General features: G+C 40.3%; 1 protein-coding gene across 2 annotated transcripts in view; it reads left to right on the forward strand.

Moving 5' to 3' along the window:
* The first annotated feature begins 76 nt into the window (after positions 1-76).
* Positions 77-17,356, forward strand: part of ZZEF1 (zinc finger ZZ-type and EF-hand domain containing 1) — a 59,991-nt gene continuing 42,711 nt past the window's right edge. For both annotated transcript variants that reach the window (XM_084492848.1, XM_084492849.1), the window contains exons 1-12: positions 77-613; positions 4,906-5,050; positions 6,162-6,356; positions 7,272-7,443; positions 8,117-8,316; positions 9,402-9,612; positions 11,012-11,128; positions 12,113-12,291; positions 13,331-13,429; positions 14,465-14,556; positions 15,584-15,732; positions 16,270-16,381. In XM_084492848.1, the coding sequence (XP_084348974.1) occupies positions 230-613; positions 4,906-5,050; positions 6,162-6,356; positions 7,272-7,443; positions 8,117-8,316; positions 9,402-9,612; positions 11,012-11,128; positions 12,113-12,291; positions 13,331-13,429; positions 14,465-14,556; positions 15,584-15,732; positions 16,270-16,381 (2,055 nt within the window). In that variant the 5' untranslated portion in view covers positions 77-229. The remainder of the gene's footprint in view (positions 614-4,905; positions 5,051-6,161; positions 6,357-7,271; positions 7,444-8,116; positions 8,317-9,401; positions 9,613-11,011; positions 11,129-12,112; positions 12,292-13,330; positions 13,430-14,464; positions 14,557-15,583; positions 15,733-16,269; positions 16,382-17,356) is intronic.

Here is a 17,356-nt window from a genome sequence, read left to right on the forward strand (position 1 = left end):
GTCGCGAGGCCGGGCGGGCGGGCGGTTTTGCGACAGCGCGCGGTAGCGCTTGGCGGCAGTGTGGCGGGGCCGCCGCCGGCCGGGCGCTGACAGGTGCGGCCGGGCCGGGAAGTTGCTGAGTAAGGCAGCGGGAGCAGGAGGAGGAGGAGGAGGAGGAAGAGGAGGAAAAGAAGCCGCAGCTCGGCGGCAGGAGGGCGAGGAGAAGCGGCGGGGGCAGCCGGGCGGGCTGATGGGGACGGCGGGCAGCCGCAGCAGCGAGGAGGAGGAGGAGGGGGGCGAGGAAGGCATGGAGGGGGCGGCCGCCGCGCCTCAGCCCGGCTCCCCCTTCCCGGCCGCCGCCGCCGCCTCCTCCTCAGCCGCTCCCCCCGGCCCCGCGCCGCCGCTGCCGCCCGCTGAGGTGCTGCTGGAGCAGGGCCGGCTGCGGGAGGCCACGGCCCGGCTGCGGGAGGCGGCGCTGCCCGAGCCGCTGGTGTCGCGGCACCACAGCACGCTGGTGCGCTGGCTGGAGGAGCGCCTGAGCCGCGGCGACGAGGCCGTCAGCCTGGAGCAGTTCTGCGAGGTGCTGGAGAGCGTGTCCCGCCTGGCAGCGGGCTCCCGGGGAGAGAGCGAGGAGGTGAGGGGGATGGGGGGGGGGTCAGGGGGGTGAGAGGGGCTACGGGGTGCTCATAGGGGTTCCTGGGGCCTCAGAGGGGCTGGGGGTGCTGAGAGGACGCTGGGGGTGCTGTTAGAGGCTTTGGGGGCTTCATAGGGTCTCCGGGGGGATCATAGGGGCCAGGGGAGGTTCAGGTTGGAAATGAGGAGACATTTCTGCTCAGGAAGAGCAGTCAGACACTGGGACGGGTTGCCCAGGGAGGTGGTGGAGCCACCGTCCCTGGGGGTGTTTAAGGAACAGGTAGGTGTGGTACTTAAGGACGTGGTTTATCCCTGGGGGTGTGTGAGGGAAGGCTGGACGTGGTGCTTGGGGACATGGTTCAGTGGGTGATGGTGGTGGTAGGGCAATGGATGGACCAGAGGATCTTGGAGGCCTTTTCCCCTTTTCCAACCTTGATAATTTTAGGATTCCTTAGGGGCTGGGGGGTGCTGACAGGGTCTAGAGGGAGCTGAAGGGGCCGGGGGGACCCCGGTCAGCCCCACCCAGGATCCACAGCAGGCCTGGGGCAAAGGGCTGTGCTCAGTGAGGCAGGAGGCACCACGCTGCCGTTGGGCCGGCTGTCAGCCTGCTGAGGTCCCTTCCGTCCCTTCCACTCATTCCCATTCCCAGTGACCGTGCTCAGCAGCCGCTCCTCAGTTGGAGCCCGTTTACATCAGCAGTGCCCCTGAGGATGCCCCCACTGCAGGTGGCACAGCCAGGAGAGCCCAGGGAGTGATTCCTCAGAGGGACCTCGTAATGGGAGCAGCTAGTCCAAGTTTTGTAGACATAAAGTTATTGTTGCTTTTCAAAGCCAGCAGTGAAATTACCAACTGTCCCATCAGCATCCTGTCACTTGCTGGAAAGTAAGAGTGTTGGACAACTTGGAAGCAAGTAGAGTACCAGTTCCCTTGGCAGGCAGAAGGCCTTAAGATAAGGTTTTAGTGGTAGAGGAGAGCAGTTTCCTTTCACCTGTGGGAAGGGGTATGGGGAACTTAACATTTAGAGCATTTAGTTGTGCAGCTTTACTCTCTAGCTAAGGTTTAAAGCCCAGCTGGACTGCCCTGTTGGGAATTTCACACTCAGTTAAGGAAGTGGTTGTGTCTGGATTTCTTACTGCATGCAGTTCCTGAGCCTCACCAGTGACTTCCTTCTGCCTTTGTCGTGCTCCCGAGTAGCAGAGCAGCGTGGTAAACTGAGTATTAAATTGCACGTGCACTCCTTGAAGTCAGTGCTGACATGGAAACAAGACTGCTGGAAACTGGGAAGGGATTAATGTTGTGGTACGAGTCGGTACATTTGTACCAGACTGTTTTACGTAGTGTGCTAAAACGCTGCCTCTGAGTTTCCAGTTCCTTTTCAAGAACCGATAAACAACAATTCTTCATTTGTCACAACACTAAAAGCGTGAAATTAGTACATCAGGATTCTTTCTGGTACTACAAGCAGCTGAGCTTTGCAGGCTGCAAAAATACTTTGGGGGTTGCCTGTAGTGCAGATCCTCCTCGGCATGGAGAGTCCAGGGTTTTTCCATGCTCTTGGGAGTGGGAAAAGACTTGCTGCAGGATTTATGATGGCACAGACTTGTGGCCACATCTCGTCTATCCTGCGACGTGGAGATGTTGGGAGCTGTGTGGGAAACCTTGGTGTCATTGCTTCTGCAACTGGCACTAGCCCATGGGCTGGAGCAGTTCACATTTCTGGGATGTGTTTTATGGGGATGAGACATTAGCGTGTGGCTCTCTGACGTGTACGTGGACTACATTTTGATCTCCCATTAAGCTTTTCTGCTCTCAGCGTGGGGCTTGTGAACACATGTTGAATGCCTTATGGGCAGCATGTACGTCTGTTAAAATACACAGTCTGTTTGCTGGATAAACCGAACCTCAGAATCCTTTTTCGTCCGGTAGTGCTTCATCAGCTGTCATGTAACATACCTGACTCTTGCTTGAGAAGTGAATGCTTTGGTCCTGCTGAGAGCAAGGGACGGAACACAGAATTTTCCTGTCCCACTTGCAGTGCTCTGTGGTGCTGCCCTGCGCGGGGAGCTTTATCCCTGTGCCGCGTTCCTGAGAATGGCTGCCTTGTCGTATCGCCTCTCTCCATGGGCATGGTTGAACTTGGTAGGAAGCGTACAGGCTTAATGCCTTTATTAAGGAGAGAAATTAATCTGGACCGTCATAAAGCTGTTCCTGCCTTTGTACCATGGCCCACACGTGGACGTGGGAGCTCCAGGTGCTGGCTTGTGCGCGTGTGTTTTGTTGGCTGCCCGTGCATAGCGCCCTTGCACCCAGCAGCTTGGCTGAGCGGTGGGAATTGCGCATGCTTTCTGTCAAATACAGAGTTTTAGTTATCCCAAACAATCAAAAATAGTTTTAGGCTTTAGGGTGGGTGAGATTATAGATCTGCTGAGGTCATAGGAAGAGTTTGCAAAGCAAGCTACAGACCGGTGCGTTCCTGTGCGAAGACAGGCGTGCACGTGGCAATCTCTCTGCAGGTGAAATCGCCAGATACTGGCTTAAAGCAGCGCTCAGCAGCTCCAGCCTCGTCTTGTTTGCGGTTTGTTTTCACCAGTAGCATCACAAAACTTGCTCACCTGTTCACTTCGTGCTGCAGTCATTACATTACAGTTTCTCTTCAAGTAAGAGAAGCAGAAGTGAGGCAGTGGCAAGAGCGCCTTGGTACGAAACTGCACCTTGATTTGCTTGGGCAGCAGCTATGTTAAACTTAATTCCTCTGCGTTGTAGACCTCAAACAAAGGTCTGGTTTGCTTTCTACCTGATGCCAGCTCCAGCCCCCTCTGCCAGCCAGACGTGTTGGGAAGGGCTGGGTGTTAGCATGGGCCAGGCTGTGACAGGAGCCTACCAACGTGCCGGGCTCTGCTCGGCTCCGCACACCCACACACTGCTGGAGCTGTGGGCACTCCGGTACGGTACTGAGCCCTCTTACCTCCGGAGGACTTTGCTCTCATTAAGGTGCTGTAATTATGTCATGGTTAATTGGCAGGTTTATTTTGATCTAATCGCTTCGGATTATTTCTCTCCAGGATAGTGTTTTAATGGTACGTGAGGTCTGATAGTCAGCCAGCGAAACGGAGGTTCAGGCAGAAGCTTCTGCCCAAAGAGCAGCCGTGGCTTCGCCCTGTCCGACACCTGCGAGCTGCCTCCTCCTCAGAAGCCACCCTGACCTGGCTGTGTAGCTGAACGTGAAATACCGAGTGCAGGGCTGGGAGACTTGAGTCTCTTTTTGTTTTTTAAATCTCTTTTATAAGCCCATTCCCAGTTTATATGAAAAAAGGTTCTGGAAATTTCACTTCTCTTCTTTGGGTATGCTCAGATATTATTTTTTTTTGAGCATCAAACAGAAGGTCATTTCAAAATTACTTGTGAAAATATAGCTAGTTTATATATATAATGTATACTGATATATATATATATATCTCAGCGTTTCACTGGTTTACGAGTTCTCTGAAGTAGCTAGTTTAAACCATTTACATTTATAAACTCAGTTCTCTTTTATAGACTTAAGCTGGATAAAAACGTCGTGTAATTTTGTTACCACAAAGACGTGAAATAAATAGTTGTGTAAATTACTTTTTATAGGTGCTCAACACACCTTTTATAATATGAATTTATATTCAGGTCAAAGTTTATAAATCTGTCTTCAATAATAATAGAAATCTTACGGACTTCTAACTTGTTCCAATGTTTTCATAAATACTTTGATAAACTATTTGAAGTTAGTATTCAGTGCAGGAGGACAGCATATGGAAGGAAATGCACTTTAAAAGCCTGGTTCTAGGGATACTTTCTTTTTTTAAATAAAGATTTAAAACCTGAAAGAATTTGAATGGGCGCATTCAAAGTGAGGTAGGTGTAGCACTAATGAGTAATGGATTGTACTGCTTCTAGAAGAAACTTGCCATGTAATGGAGGAGATTTTTAACGTTCTTTTGTGAGCTCCTTCTCAGTCACAGATGCTGGGTGGATGGATAGTGCTGATTCACTGGTATAGAAGACGTGCTGTCTCCACCTAAGTATAACTACAGTTGACTTTTATAGGAAGGCCGTGCAAATGCCTTAAAACTTGCTAAAGATTGCAGATTTTCAACGAGGCTGTTTGCCATTGTCTTTAACTCAATACCGCAGAAAACTGATTATTTTGATTTCATTTGATGGTGTTTTAATGTTTACTGTTAAGGCTTATATGCAATACCTTGAATTTCTGCTCGAAGTAATCATGCTGAAATAAATTTTCCTTTTTTTGTTCCTCTTCAGGCTTTTGCACAATTTGATGCTGAAGGAGATGGCACCGTGGATGTGGAGAATATGCTGGAGGCTCTCAAGAATTCTAGTGGAGCTAATCTTCAAGGGGAGCTGAGCCATGTCATCAGGCAGCTGCAAGCTTGTTCCCTTGTTCCAGGTGAGAACAGAGTGGCACAAAAATGTTTTCCCAAATCCTGCCTCTATATAAGGAATGCTGCTTCAATAAACTGCTTTAATAGTGTTTCTTGTCCTAATCTTGTCAAACCTCTAGTCCGAGCTGTTCTTGCCTCCCTAGTATCAGACAAGTGAAATTGTAAATTAAAAATGTCCTATAAATACATCCAGCTGACTTACTTTCATAAGTAACCATTATTTTCTTTTCTGTGTGACTGAGGAGCTTCTTGTCCTTGTTTAGTTTTATCTTGCAGACAGAAAACAGTTTCTTGCAAAATTCTGGGGAGTACTTAACTAATGCAGTAATAGTCTTGTACTTGCTAGCTGGAAGAATAAATCCTCCACTGAGTCTGTGAGGTGATGAGTCATGTACTTTATCATTATATTGTTATGTAGCTTTTGGAATCCTGCTAAAACATATTTCACGTTTGATAGCATATATTCTGGAAAGCGTCAGTTTCCAGAATTTGAATTCTGGGATAAGTATCAGTTACTGTCTTTCCTTCGAAGCTTTTAATGCTAAGTGGCTAAAGGGGATTTGCCTTAGAGGATCAGACAAGAAGTGTTAGAACTGGCTGATAAGGAAGTCAGCGGAGAGTACTTATGGGGTATTATTTGATACATCTAAATATGCTGTGATTCAGAATACCACCGGTAAGAAGCTGAAATTTCTTACGTAGGTGGTAGAAAACATTAGGCACCTCTTTGAGAATAATCCATAGTGCCAAAATTCACTAGTGCCTAGTGTAGCTCAAGGTGAGTGATGTGAATACATCACCTCTTCAGCCAAGCAGCATGCTTCAAGGTAAGGGTTTAGAACTTTTGGGACAGAAAAGTAAGTATAAAACTAAGATTTTTGGTGATTATTTTGAACCCTTTCAGACATTTCAATTAATTGGCAAGTTATTTACAGTCCTGCTGTAGAGGTTGCAAACTTGAGCTACTGCATATGGTGGAATATGGTTCCAGTATCAGCTCTCATGCTTCATTTGAATTTACAGGGTAGTAAGAGGTGAAGGGGAAAAATGATGACCTGATTGCTGAAAGGTCAAGCCAGATGTTGCAACAAAAGTGGAAATAATATCTCTTTCTAGGTTTCATTGATATATTTTCTGAATCAAAAGAGCGCCTTGGTCTTCATGCATCAATGATATTGAGATTCTTGCACCGGAATCGAATTTCTAGTACTGCCATCCCATACCCGGTGTTGGAGTACTTCAACAATATCTGTACTATGCGGTCGTCTGTGTTGAAGGATTCTTTAGATCGACTTCTCCTAAAAGAGAGAGGTATGTAACGTTTTCTCTTTTTTTCCAGAATGGTAGTGTAACCATAGCTTGAAGAAGAGATTGCAGATACATTAACAAGTTTTATTTACTGTTAAATCTTTAACAGGCATGACTTCATGTTTTTATGAAGTTGATCTGCACACTTCTTATTTTTTTTATTTACATTTTTGAGGCTCATAAATTAATTTCCTAACTGCCTAGCATTCCGAGTAACACACTTGGGTGTTTCTCCTCTTTTTGGTGACCCGTTTCAGAATGGCAATTGCTAATTTGTGTTATTCTTTATCCAGTCAAATATCTCTACTAGTTGCAGGAAACAGTTTCTATATGGGGATGAATGTTTTCTGAAGCTGACTGTTCAGTATTAAAGTAACTGTTCTGGGGTGGCAGTAGTGAAACTTTTGTTATATTTCAGATGAGACTTTCTTGGTGGTTTCCCTAGAGGAAGAGATCCTTTTCTTCCTCTTGAAGCTTGATTTCATGGTATTTTCAGATCTCTGCGCTTTTCTTGAAACAGATCAAGTCATCTTGGGGAAACAGTCTGCTTTGTCCTTTCCCTAGAATAGCTGGATTAAGGTTTTCTCCATCATAAGTTACTTTTTTCTCTCATCTTTTTGGATTTTGGCATAAAAATAAAAAGTGCTGATGAGACCAGAAAGGAAATGAGGAGATAGAGATGGAACTAGAAATAAAGTTGGTATTTTCATACTGCAAGTGGTAAATTAGGACTATTGCGTTTTCATCTGAAGTAAAAGTTTTCTGTCTTTTATTTTCTGTCAGAAACACTTCTCCAGGAGCTCCGTCCTATGCCACCAAGTCAATTCATATGATATTATAATAAAAGTATAATGATTCTTGAAAACAAGGAAAATAAGAATGTTAGGAGTGATTTCTTTTATTATTTTTTTTTTTCAGAATACCCCAGTGACTTGAATGGCAATCAGGAGCTGGACAAACTGAAGTCTGTCACAAAGTGCTATACTCACATAGAAACCTCATCCAATTCTGCTGATATTGACAAGATGACAAATGGAGAAACAACGTCCTTCTGGCAGTCAGATGGGAGCGCTCGCTCACACTGGATACGGTGAGTGTCGCAGCAATGTCCAGCTGAGTTTTGTAGGTCTCACAGCAGGAGTGTAACTGGAAAAAATCTGAGAATTACTGAGTGACAGATGAATCTATTTGAAAACATGTCATGGATTTCTGCATAAAGTTTAAAGGCCTAATGAAGCCTTTAAAGGCCAAGCATCTTCCATGCTGATGCACATGGTTGTTTAGCTAAACTTTCCAACCCATATTACTGTGGTTAGTGCTTGAACGGAAGTGCTTTGACACCAGCTAGACAGTTACTGCTCCTTGAAACAGAAATATTTAGTGATTCTTTGGTCTAGGTGTTTTTTTGTTTGTTTGTTTGTTTGTTTGTTTTTGTTTTTGTTTTTGTTTGTTTTAGATTTAAAAACAAAACAATTTTGTCCATTATTAGCACTACACTTTTATTCCTGAGGAATTAATTCTCAGTTGAAAAGCTCAACAATAGAAAATTATACGGTCTGTCTATCAGAGGTGATGGTCTTTTAAGCCAACAACAAGTTTTCTAACACCTATACCACGATACAGGGTTGGTAATGCCTATGAAGCATTAGATAACTCCCAGTGGATTTATTTATGTTTGCAAAAGTGGAAACTGGGTGAGGCTCTGCTTAAAGTGAAGCGCTTGATTTATCTTTTTCAAAAAATGTTTTTTCTTTGCTTTGCAGTTTAAAGATGAAACCAGATGTTGTTTTGAGACATCTGTCCATTGCAGTGGCAGCTAATGACCAGAGCTACATGCCACAGCAAGTTACAGTGGCAGTGGGAAGGAATGCCAGCAGTCTCCAGGAGGTCCGAGATGTTCACATTCCAAGCAATATCACTGGCTACGTAACACTGTTGGAAAACGCTAACATTAGTCAGATGTGTGAGTCAATAAAGATACCATTGGTGTATTGTTTCGTTGCTTTTTTGAAGGTGAAAGTTTGGGTAGGTTACAGAATGATGTGTTGAAATGTCGATCATTAGAGCAGAAGCTCTTGGCCTTACCCTTGAGTCAGAGAAATTGTTTTAACTGTAGTTTAATTTCTTGCCTGTAAGAGAGTCTTCTGAGCCTTTGTCGCGTTGTCTGTAACTCAGGTTAAGGGTTAAAGAGCTAAAATGATTAAAACACGTTTTTAGCCTCTCAGTTTGAAGCCATCAGGCAATGTTAAAATATCTTTGCTTGCAGAGTGAAAGCTGTTAGATAATAGTATCAAGCAAAAAATTGTATCTGGGAGGCTATTTTTTGTACCAAAAGTCTGAAGAGTTGGTTAGGCGGTTCTCGTAAAGCAGTTTATATGCTAAGGACTTCTAAGTAGTGTTATTTTTAAGTCTGTTAGATCTGCGATTGCTATCTTGTAATCACTCAGAGGAGAGCTGCTCCTTCCTAAGACCTTTCTGAAGCTTCAGAATCTTTGTGCCTTCAGCTCAAATAGATACTTTTCCCAAAGACAAACTTTCAGGGCCACAGAAGCAGGCAACAGGGTTGTTGTTCCTCAAAAGTAACTAAGAGAATGTTACCTTTGCGAAATGGTCAAAAACTTATGTGAATGTTTTAATGTAATTTAATGGTTTGCATTTAGGCTTTACTCTTTCCTTACCTTCCCCAGCCCCTCCTGACCCAAGACACTTCCTATGTATGTAGGTAAAAAGGTATGATTAGTAGTGGTGAAATAATCTGTAATAATTTTCTACTTTGAGTTTTTTTTTTTACTACTTTTTTCCTAATTTGTAGTAGTATAATATATAATGGATCACATAAGCAATTTCAGAGGCTGAATTTTCCAAATCACAGTGTGCATGGTTAAGAAGCATACAAGTGCTAGTTGCCCATATGTGGGAGTACTCTTGTATGTCTGCTGCTATTTTTCTCTGAGGTTTTGCAGTATTTGTGGTTTTAAATATCTGGATTCTTCTACATCTAATCCAACAGAAGCAATGGAAAAAAAAATCTGCTTTCTGTTTTGACAGATGTACAGATAAACATCAAGCGTTGCCTTAGTGATGGATGCGACACTAGAATCCATGGACTCAGGGCGATTGGTTATCAAAGAGTTAAGAAGGTGGGCGTCTCAGTCTGCGATGCTTCGGCTATCTGGTACTGGTCTCTGCTGACCTCTCTGGTAACAGCTTCCATGGAAACAAATCCAGCATTTGTTCACACTATCTTACAAAATACTCAGTAAGTACCAAACTTCATAGTTGGATTTTTTTTTCCACTACTTCCAGCTTTTGTAAACTAATCTACCTTGTGTAACTGGTTTCCACTCCCTCCATTAAGGTATTTAAATGTCTTTTTAGCTATCACATTGTTTAAATTTTTATATTTCACCTTCACATACCAGAACAATTCTCATATCTGTTGTAACTAATCTAGTTGTTAAGCCATGACTGAATGGCTTTGACTCGTAATGTTTTCAAGAAGCCTAGAATTAGATTTCTCTTTGTTAATTTCATTGATTATAACTATTGCACAACTTCCACTTACGAACGGAGCTTGATTTAGCCCATTTTTCGGCATTTTTTGCCTGCGTAACGCCTTGTCATTCATTACATGGGAATACGGTGGTGTGTATGCAATATCTCTGCAGATGCTTGCTTGTGGTGATTGGCTGTTTTCTCTGTAACGTTTCCTTGTTTGACTGCCAAACAGTTCTGCCTGATGACTTGAAGGATTGGAATCCTAATAACATCGCTACACACCCACGTTGACTTTTATAGAGCTTAGTTAGTGTGATACCTCTGCGTTTAAGAGCACCGCTGTCATTAGCTAATGAATACTGCAGGCTGAAGTCCATTAATGCTACCTTTAATTTCTGTCATCTATTCAAAGTCTTTAGAGTGTAGGTGACTTTATATGTGTTCATGTCTGCTCGAGGAATGTTCATAGCTACTTTACTGTAGTTCATAGTTCCTACATAGTTTGGATTTACTGAAACTGAAGGCCTTCAGTTTTGCTACAGTGTAGGTATTTGTTAGCTCAGAATTTATGTTATGTTTCTAATAAGGCCTAAAAACAGTTTTAAAAGAGAAATCTTGGCAAAAATATAAGCATTCAGGAATTGGAAATTCAGTGTTTGGAGTTATAAAGTCCCAGACCAAACTTTGTTGTTGGATAGAATGCCTTTGATGTAACCAACTAGAATTCCTATTTCCTATTTTCAGGGGTTATTAAATTACCTTTGGAAATCAAACAAAAAATCACGTTGAAATTGGTCTGAATGAATTTAAAATCAATTTTCCCCCTTGTTAATGGGTTCTTGCTCAATTCTGGAACTATTTAAAATAAGGTAGTGTTTAGACATTAAGTTATTTCTAATTCTTTCATAGATTTAATTCAAAACACCTTGATTTATTTCTCATTAAATGTGAGATTGAGACTACCTAACAATCACTGAAATTTCCCTACCTTCAACACAACACTGTTTTTAACTTTTGAGAAGATTATCTGTGTAAATAGATTCTTTCTTCATTCAGAAGCTATTTGTAGAGACCCACTTGTAAAAAGTGTAAAGATTTAAATGTCTAATTGTAGAAGTCTATTTTCTTTGATTGAAGTTACATTCCATCCTTTTTTCTAGGAAAGCACTGCAACACATGCCACCTCTGTCCCTAACGCCAGGATCTACAGATTTTTCAAGCTTCTTATCTCCAAATGTTTTGCAAGAAGTAGACAGCTTCCTTATAAGAATAACAAGGTAAGATTGTGTTAATGTATTTTGATACAGTGGAAAAGGGTTTAGAAGAATTTGTATAGCAAATGTATCTTGTTTGTTACTTACCTGCTCTTTATTTTACTATCTTGAAAACTTTAAAGGCATTAAGAAACAGGTACCTTAGATTTCCTGTGTGAGCGTTGGTTGTCTTCTTTTAAAAGCAGTGTCTGCTCCACTGTATTTGGCTTGAAATGTTGTGTGCTAATGTAGTTTAATATTAAGATGGTGTGCAGTGGCTTAAATGGGGCTAGAGGAGCTTTGATCAACGAAAAGAAATTTCAACTCCTAGTAATTTCAAAGGTCAAAGACTAGTTTTGATTGCGTGGTGCTGTACTGTGATGGAGCACCGAAGGCAATGACAGCAGGCCAAGCTGGGACTACTGTAATACGAAAAAGAAAACTGAGCTGGTATAACTGTTGTTTTTTGTTTGTTTGTTTGTTTAAGAAAAAAATATCCTCAAGTCCTCAGAGCCTGGCTGCTAATACTAAAGGGAATAAAGATTGTGCCAATATTACTGTGTTACTGCTGTTTGAAGAAACCACTCTTTCACAGAGACTGTTGCAAAGCCCAGTCCAAGAACCTAGTGTCCATCCATGCAGGCAGTTCAGGCTGTGTTTGCTAGTCATGATGTTGTCTGGGAAATGTTGGAGCATCCAGATGGCCAAATTCAGGTCATAGGTTCCCTGCTGGGAACTGGGTCTGCACAGAACAGGATGCTTTATTCCTCTGCAGAACTCTCTCTAAAATACCCAATATTTATTATAGCAACTGTAACAAGCCACGCAGCTACTAGATTTGATAATTTGGTGGTTTAATGACATCAGCAATTAGGTTACCACAGAAGAAACAGATATCCCATATTAAAATTGTACTTGATGCGCTTGTCCTGAGTTTTCTTTTCATATTGTTTGTTTTTTTTTTTTTTTTTTTTGTTCCACTTCCCCTCTTTTCTTTCCTCTTCCCAGTTGCTGTACTACTCCAGAGGTTGAACTTACACTCTTGGCCTTTGCCTTAGCCAGGGGGAGTGTTGCTAAAGTGATAAGTTCGCTTTGTACAATCACCGATCATCTGGACACTCCATACAAGGCTTCATCGCTTATCGCTTCTATGGCAACAGTTAGACAGAACCTGCTGTATAAATACGGTAACTGAATAATTGTTGGTTTTTTTACTGTGTGTATGTAAGACAATAGCTTTCACAGTTGGTTTACTTGTTGTTTTGCTGGGGTTTAAAGTGATATTAGACTTACAAGGTAATGACTGTTACCGAGAAAATAGAGCTTGTGCAATTGAACTGCCCTAGGAGTTTGTGATTAGATAAGCTTTCTGTGATCCACGAATTGAACCGGGTGGCATGATCTTGAGGAAGAAGACATGAACTTTGTAGGCAGTGAGCCCTTTATCAAGACAGTGGCAGTGTTTCTATAGTGTTAAAACATCAGATGCCATTTTCTTTTTATTCTTCCACTAACACACTTAATTTTTTGTATGTTTAGCCTGAGTAAATGGTCTCTCTTGCAGACACATACACAAATGTAAAATATTTTAAATATAATGCTGTTAACATCTATTTACAGTTCTTTTGTTTTTACTTTTATAAATTAATCTGAGTATTTGTCATAACTGTAGAGCCACAAATGCTCTGGCATAAGGCAGCAGGATTTTGCTGTATAGACTGTGCTTGTTTGATAAGTCTGTATTTTCAGGTATCAGTTCCTGAGATTATCATTAGTATCTCTTGAAGGATTTTCCCCTTTGTTTGCCTTTTAGTACCTTTTGTCAGGATTTTTTGGCTTGTGCCTAAGAGTACATTAATTATTTTACAATTATAGTATCAGTATTTGCTTTCAAAATTTTTGAAAATCATTTTGTTTTTCCTGTAGTAGCTGCTGCTTTTTGCAAGGCAAGAGTGGTGTGTCATGTGTAGTATCATGTAGAATTCCAAACACTTGAAGGACCAATAGTTGTCATGATTTTCCTTCTTCTGTACATATCTAAAGCTCTAACTATAGTAATCTAACATGACTTCTTATACATAAGGTTTTTTCTACTTTTTCTGTCTGACAGTGGTAAAAAGCTCATAGTATTGCAATATTTTCAGTTGCTCTTTGTATGAAGAACTTAAATCAGGCAAATAAGCTATATATTTTATGAATTTGAGAAACCTTGTTTTTCTTGTTTAGGAAAACCATTACGACTAACTTTGCAAGCATGTGATGTAAAGGGAAAAGAAGACAAATCAGGGCCTGAAAACCTCCTTGTAGAGCCATGGACTGGGGATGGTAAGAGCCTGGACTTGAAATCCAGAACATTCAACCATACACAAAGGCTGTTAACAAGGCTGCGGAGCTATTGCATATATATATTTGGCAATACTCAATAGTTTTATGATATGGAAACAAACAAACAAAAAACGATGTGAAAATTCTGTTTTACAACAAGGTGAATCTCTCAGGAACCAGTTTATTGTCAAAACAACAAAAGGATATGATCTAGGGGAGAATTAGTGATACTTCGCGTGAAAGTAAGCAATAAACTGTCACATACAAAATTACACTATAGCACATTTTGTGGCTTGAAGTCATGAATCATTCACTGATGGTTTCCCAAATATTGATGGAGAACTATGGTGGAAATCACTGAGATTTTCACTGACTGTGCATACCTATTAATTCTTCGCTAAAGCCTATCTTTGTTAACAGAATGTTTTTATGTACTGGACACAACCTAAAGAAAGAGAGTTGTGTTTCTTGACCTTATGTGAACTGAAATGTCACATAATCTTTCTGAAAGAAAAACCCTGTATATCAGCTTGTACAGTGCTACTTATAAATGAAAGCTATCATGACAGAAAATCAGGCATGTTCTAAATATTTATTTTACCCCTTTGTATACTTTGGCATATTATTTATTTTTTTAGTTATTTTGTGGTTTGTTTCTGGTGTTTTGTAGGTCAGTTTGAAGAACAGTGAGTTGTATCAGTGAGCAGAACCACAAGCTAAAGTAATATTTGGGTGTTACTAATAACCTTTAATGGGTAACACTCGGAAAGTAGCTGCAAATACTGCAGTCCCAAGAGATACACTGCTTGAGAGACCTATGTATGCTCTGTGGGAGTGTATACTAACATGATACATTTTTTTTTACTTGTCTTTCACTGTGTTATTTGGAAACATGTCCTAATGAGCTACAGAATTTCACTAGAAACACATCTTGTTCTTGTTTCCCCCTTATGAGTCCACCATCTTGGTGTTCTCTTTCAAATGTTTTGCCCTAGCAGTCCCTCCAGCCTCATTCTGTTTCCACTGCTGCTTTAGGTTTTCTTACTGAAACCGGGAAGACCAGAGCAAGTATCATTCTTTCTACTGGCACTGAATCTTCATTTCAAGTGACACAGATTAGAATAAAGGTATGTAGTTTCTCAATGTTTTTCAAGGAGAAGGCTCTCTCTTTTCTCTTTTCCTTTTGGTAGAGTTGAATTTGATTTTTTTTTTTTCTTTTGTATCAACTAAATTTTAAATTCATCATGAAACAGTGGTATTTTGGGGTTTTACTTTTGTGTAAATCACAGGGATCTGAAGAAAACAGAGATCTAAAATTGCTTCAGAGTGCCACAAGCATGCAGTCAAGACATTTATTTTCTTGCTTTTGTCTATGTCTTGTACTATACTCAAGTTATTAAGGTGTAGAGTATTAATTTACTTGTAAGATCATATACATAGTATTTAAAGTAATTTTTCAACTCTGAATTGCAGAGTTTCAAGATATAGTATGTGAGTTCAGATTAAATGAAGGGTTTCTCAAATTCTTTTCAAAGACATCAGTGTAATTTGAACACTCAGTGCAATTTTATCTGGTTTGAAAACAAGATCTTGTGATTAAATCTTGTGGCCAGGAGAAATCTTCAGTGAGATTTCTGCAGCTGAATTTATTTATTTAAGGCAAAGAAATAATTGAATTCCTGGAATAAGAACGCATATTTTAATGTCCAAGGGAATCAAATAAGAATGGAATTCTGGCAATTAAATTCAAACTGGAGCCATAGAGGCAACTGAACTGTTGCAAAGCAGTGCAGGGATATTGGGATACAATTCTTTTTTTTTTCTTTTTTTTTTTTTTCAATTTTAAGTATACAAAAATTAGAATGAAAATTAATATTTGGAAGTGTAGTTATTGTTAGGTTATTAGCAGAGTGATAATTGTAGCAAACATTAATCATGCACATGATCCAATGGATTACAAAAGCTTCCATAACACTTCTCCAAACTGTTTCATTTCCTTCTTTAGGTTAAAAAGTGTTATTCCAGTTTTCAGTTATTCTAGTTATATCAGTTTTGTTAGTACTTAGTTGCTTACTGTAACTTTTTTTTTCTGTGAAAACACCACCTTCTTTTGTTGTAATTTTTATGTATGTTTCTCTATATTTGTTCTTTTAGGTTCGAAGAGGTGCTATTGGAGCCCAATGTGGGCTAGTGTTTGCTTACAATAGTGCTTCAGAAAAGTTCCATGCAGAGGAACACTTCAAAAGATTTGAAAGCTATGACAAATGGAAGCTACAGGAATTCAAACAATTTTTAAAAAACAGGTAAAGGGGCACTTTTCCTAATGAAGGGAATATAAATGCTATATGAGGTCATTTTGCAATGGCATTTGAGCTACTGAGAATTGCTCCAAATGACTTAAAAATGATGCATGTGTCATTTAATGGTTACCTGTTTGATTTTAATGAGCCTTTGATGTATTTGATGTGTTTGAGGAAATATATACGTAGGTGTTGATTTCAACCTCTTGATTTAAAAACCTATTTAGAAAAAGATGTAACAAAACAAATGCTCTGCTTACAGTGCAGATCTCTGATAATTTATAGAAAGATGTATTTTAGTTAGTTTTATTAAGTTACTTTATCAGAATTGTTGCTTAGGACTGAGGGGAGGTTAGGGGCCATGACTATGAAGACTTTGTTCATTGTAATACACAAACTGGAGCACATATAAGGTATGCAAAAGTTTCTCTTCCCTCTCTGTCGTCTTTACAACCATAACGTGTTAAAAATATTTTGGCAGCATATTCAGCTTTGCAGCAGTTTCTTTTCTTTACAAAGTTTATGTTCTTCTATACGTAGAAGCAGCTGTTCATGTGATGATTTGGGAGATGATGATCCTGTTGGCTGGTTTGAAGTGGAAGAAGAGTGGGATGAAGTGGATGTCAAAATGCAACAATGCATAGTTTCCCAGGTAAGAAATGATGAAAATCCATTAGCCCAGTCACAGTGACCAGAGGCTCATCACTGTGCTCTATTGTTATGCCAATTGAAATAAACATAACTTTTTTTGTTAAAGCAGAACTCTTCTGGGTAGGAGTCAAATGGCTTCTAGATAAAAGGATGATTTGACTTTTGTTCTGTGTTACATTCTTTTTCTCTGCATGTACACATATATAGTTGTAGTTAAATGGTACTTCAGGTTTAGAGTTAATGCAAAATTATGTAATTATCCACAGATCAGTGGTTTTATGAGTGAATATTTCTAAGGATGATGTGGTTGTTGCTTTATTCTAGTATCTTTATTTTATATTCTGTTTTTATATTTTAAATATTTTAACTTTTATATTTTATATTTATACAGATAGATACACATTTAGCTAACTAGATATCTAGTTGAAATATATAGTATCTTAACTGCATAGTTACAAATTTTATTCTTCTAGAGGCAGATTCTTCAACCCTTGTTTTAAGGGACAAATAATTAGTAAGCAGTTCAATGAGTTAGATTGAATACCTTGAGGAATGTGGGACTTCCCTGTTTCAAGAGGGGCAGAAAATGGGTTTCGATTTATAATGTTTAAGTAGGAAGCTTTGATTTTCAGTCGCATTTATCTTGTTTCTGGTATAAGCTGTTGAATAATTCCCCTGAAGTTTTTTGGACTCTGAAAATTAGCAGAAGTGGTTGTGGGACTTCTCAGAAACCATCATTGCTTGTTAAAGCATTCGGCTGTTGTCTGTGGAACCATTAACCCCTTAGACTTTTGAGTGAGCGGAGTTAGTAAATACCTTTGGATGACAACACTTGCTCTTCCTTTCAGCTTTACGTTTTGTATCTTAATGTGGACAGAGTGAATAAAACTGTTTTAGATATTACACGCTGATGCTCTGCTTGCTTTTAAATGCGGATAATACGTTTTTCTACCTGCAAAAATGCTGTAACTATAGA

This window comes from Aythya ferina, assembly GCF_964211825.1.
Source record: "Aythya ferina genome assembly, chromosome: 19".
Taxonomy (NCBI): Eukaryota; Metazoa; Chordata; class Aves; order Anseriformes; family Anatidae; genus Aythya; species Aythya ferina.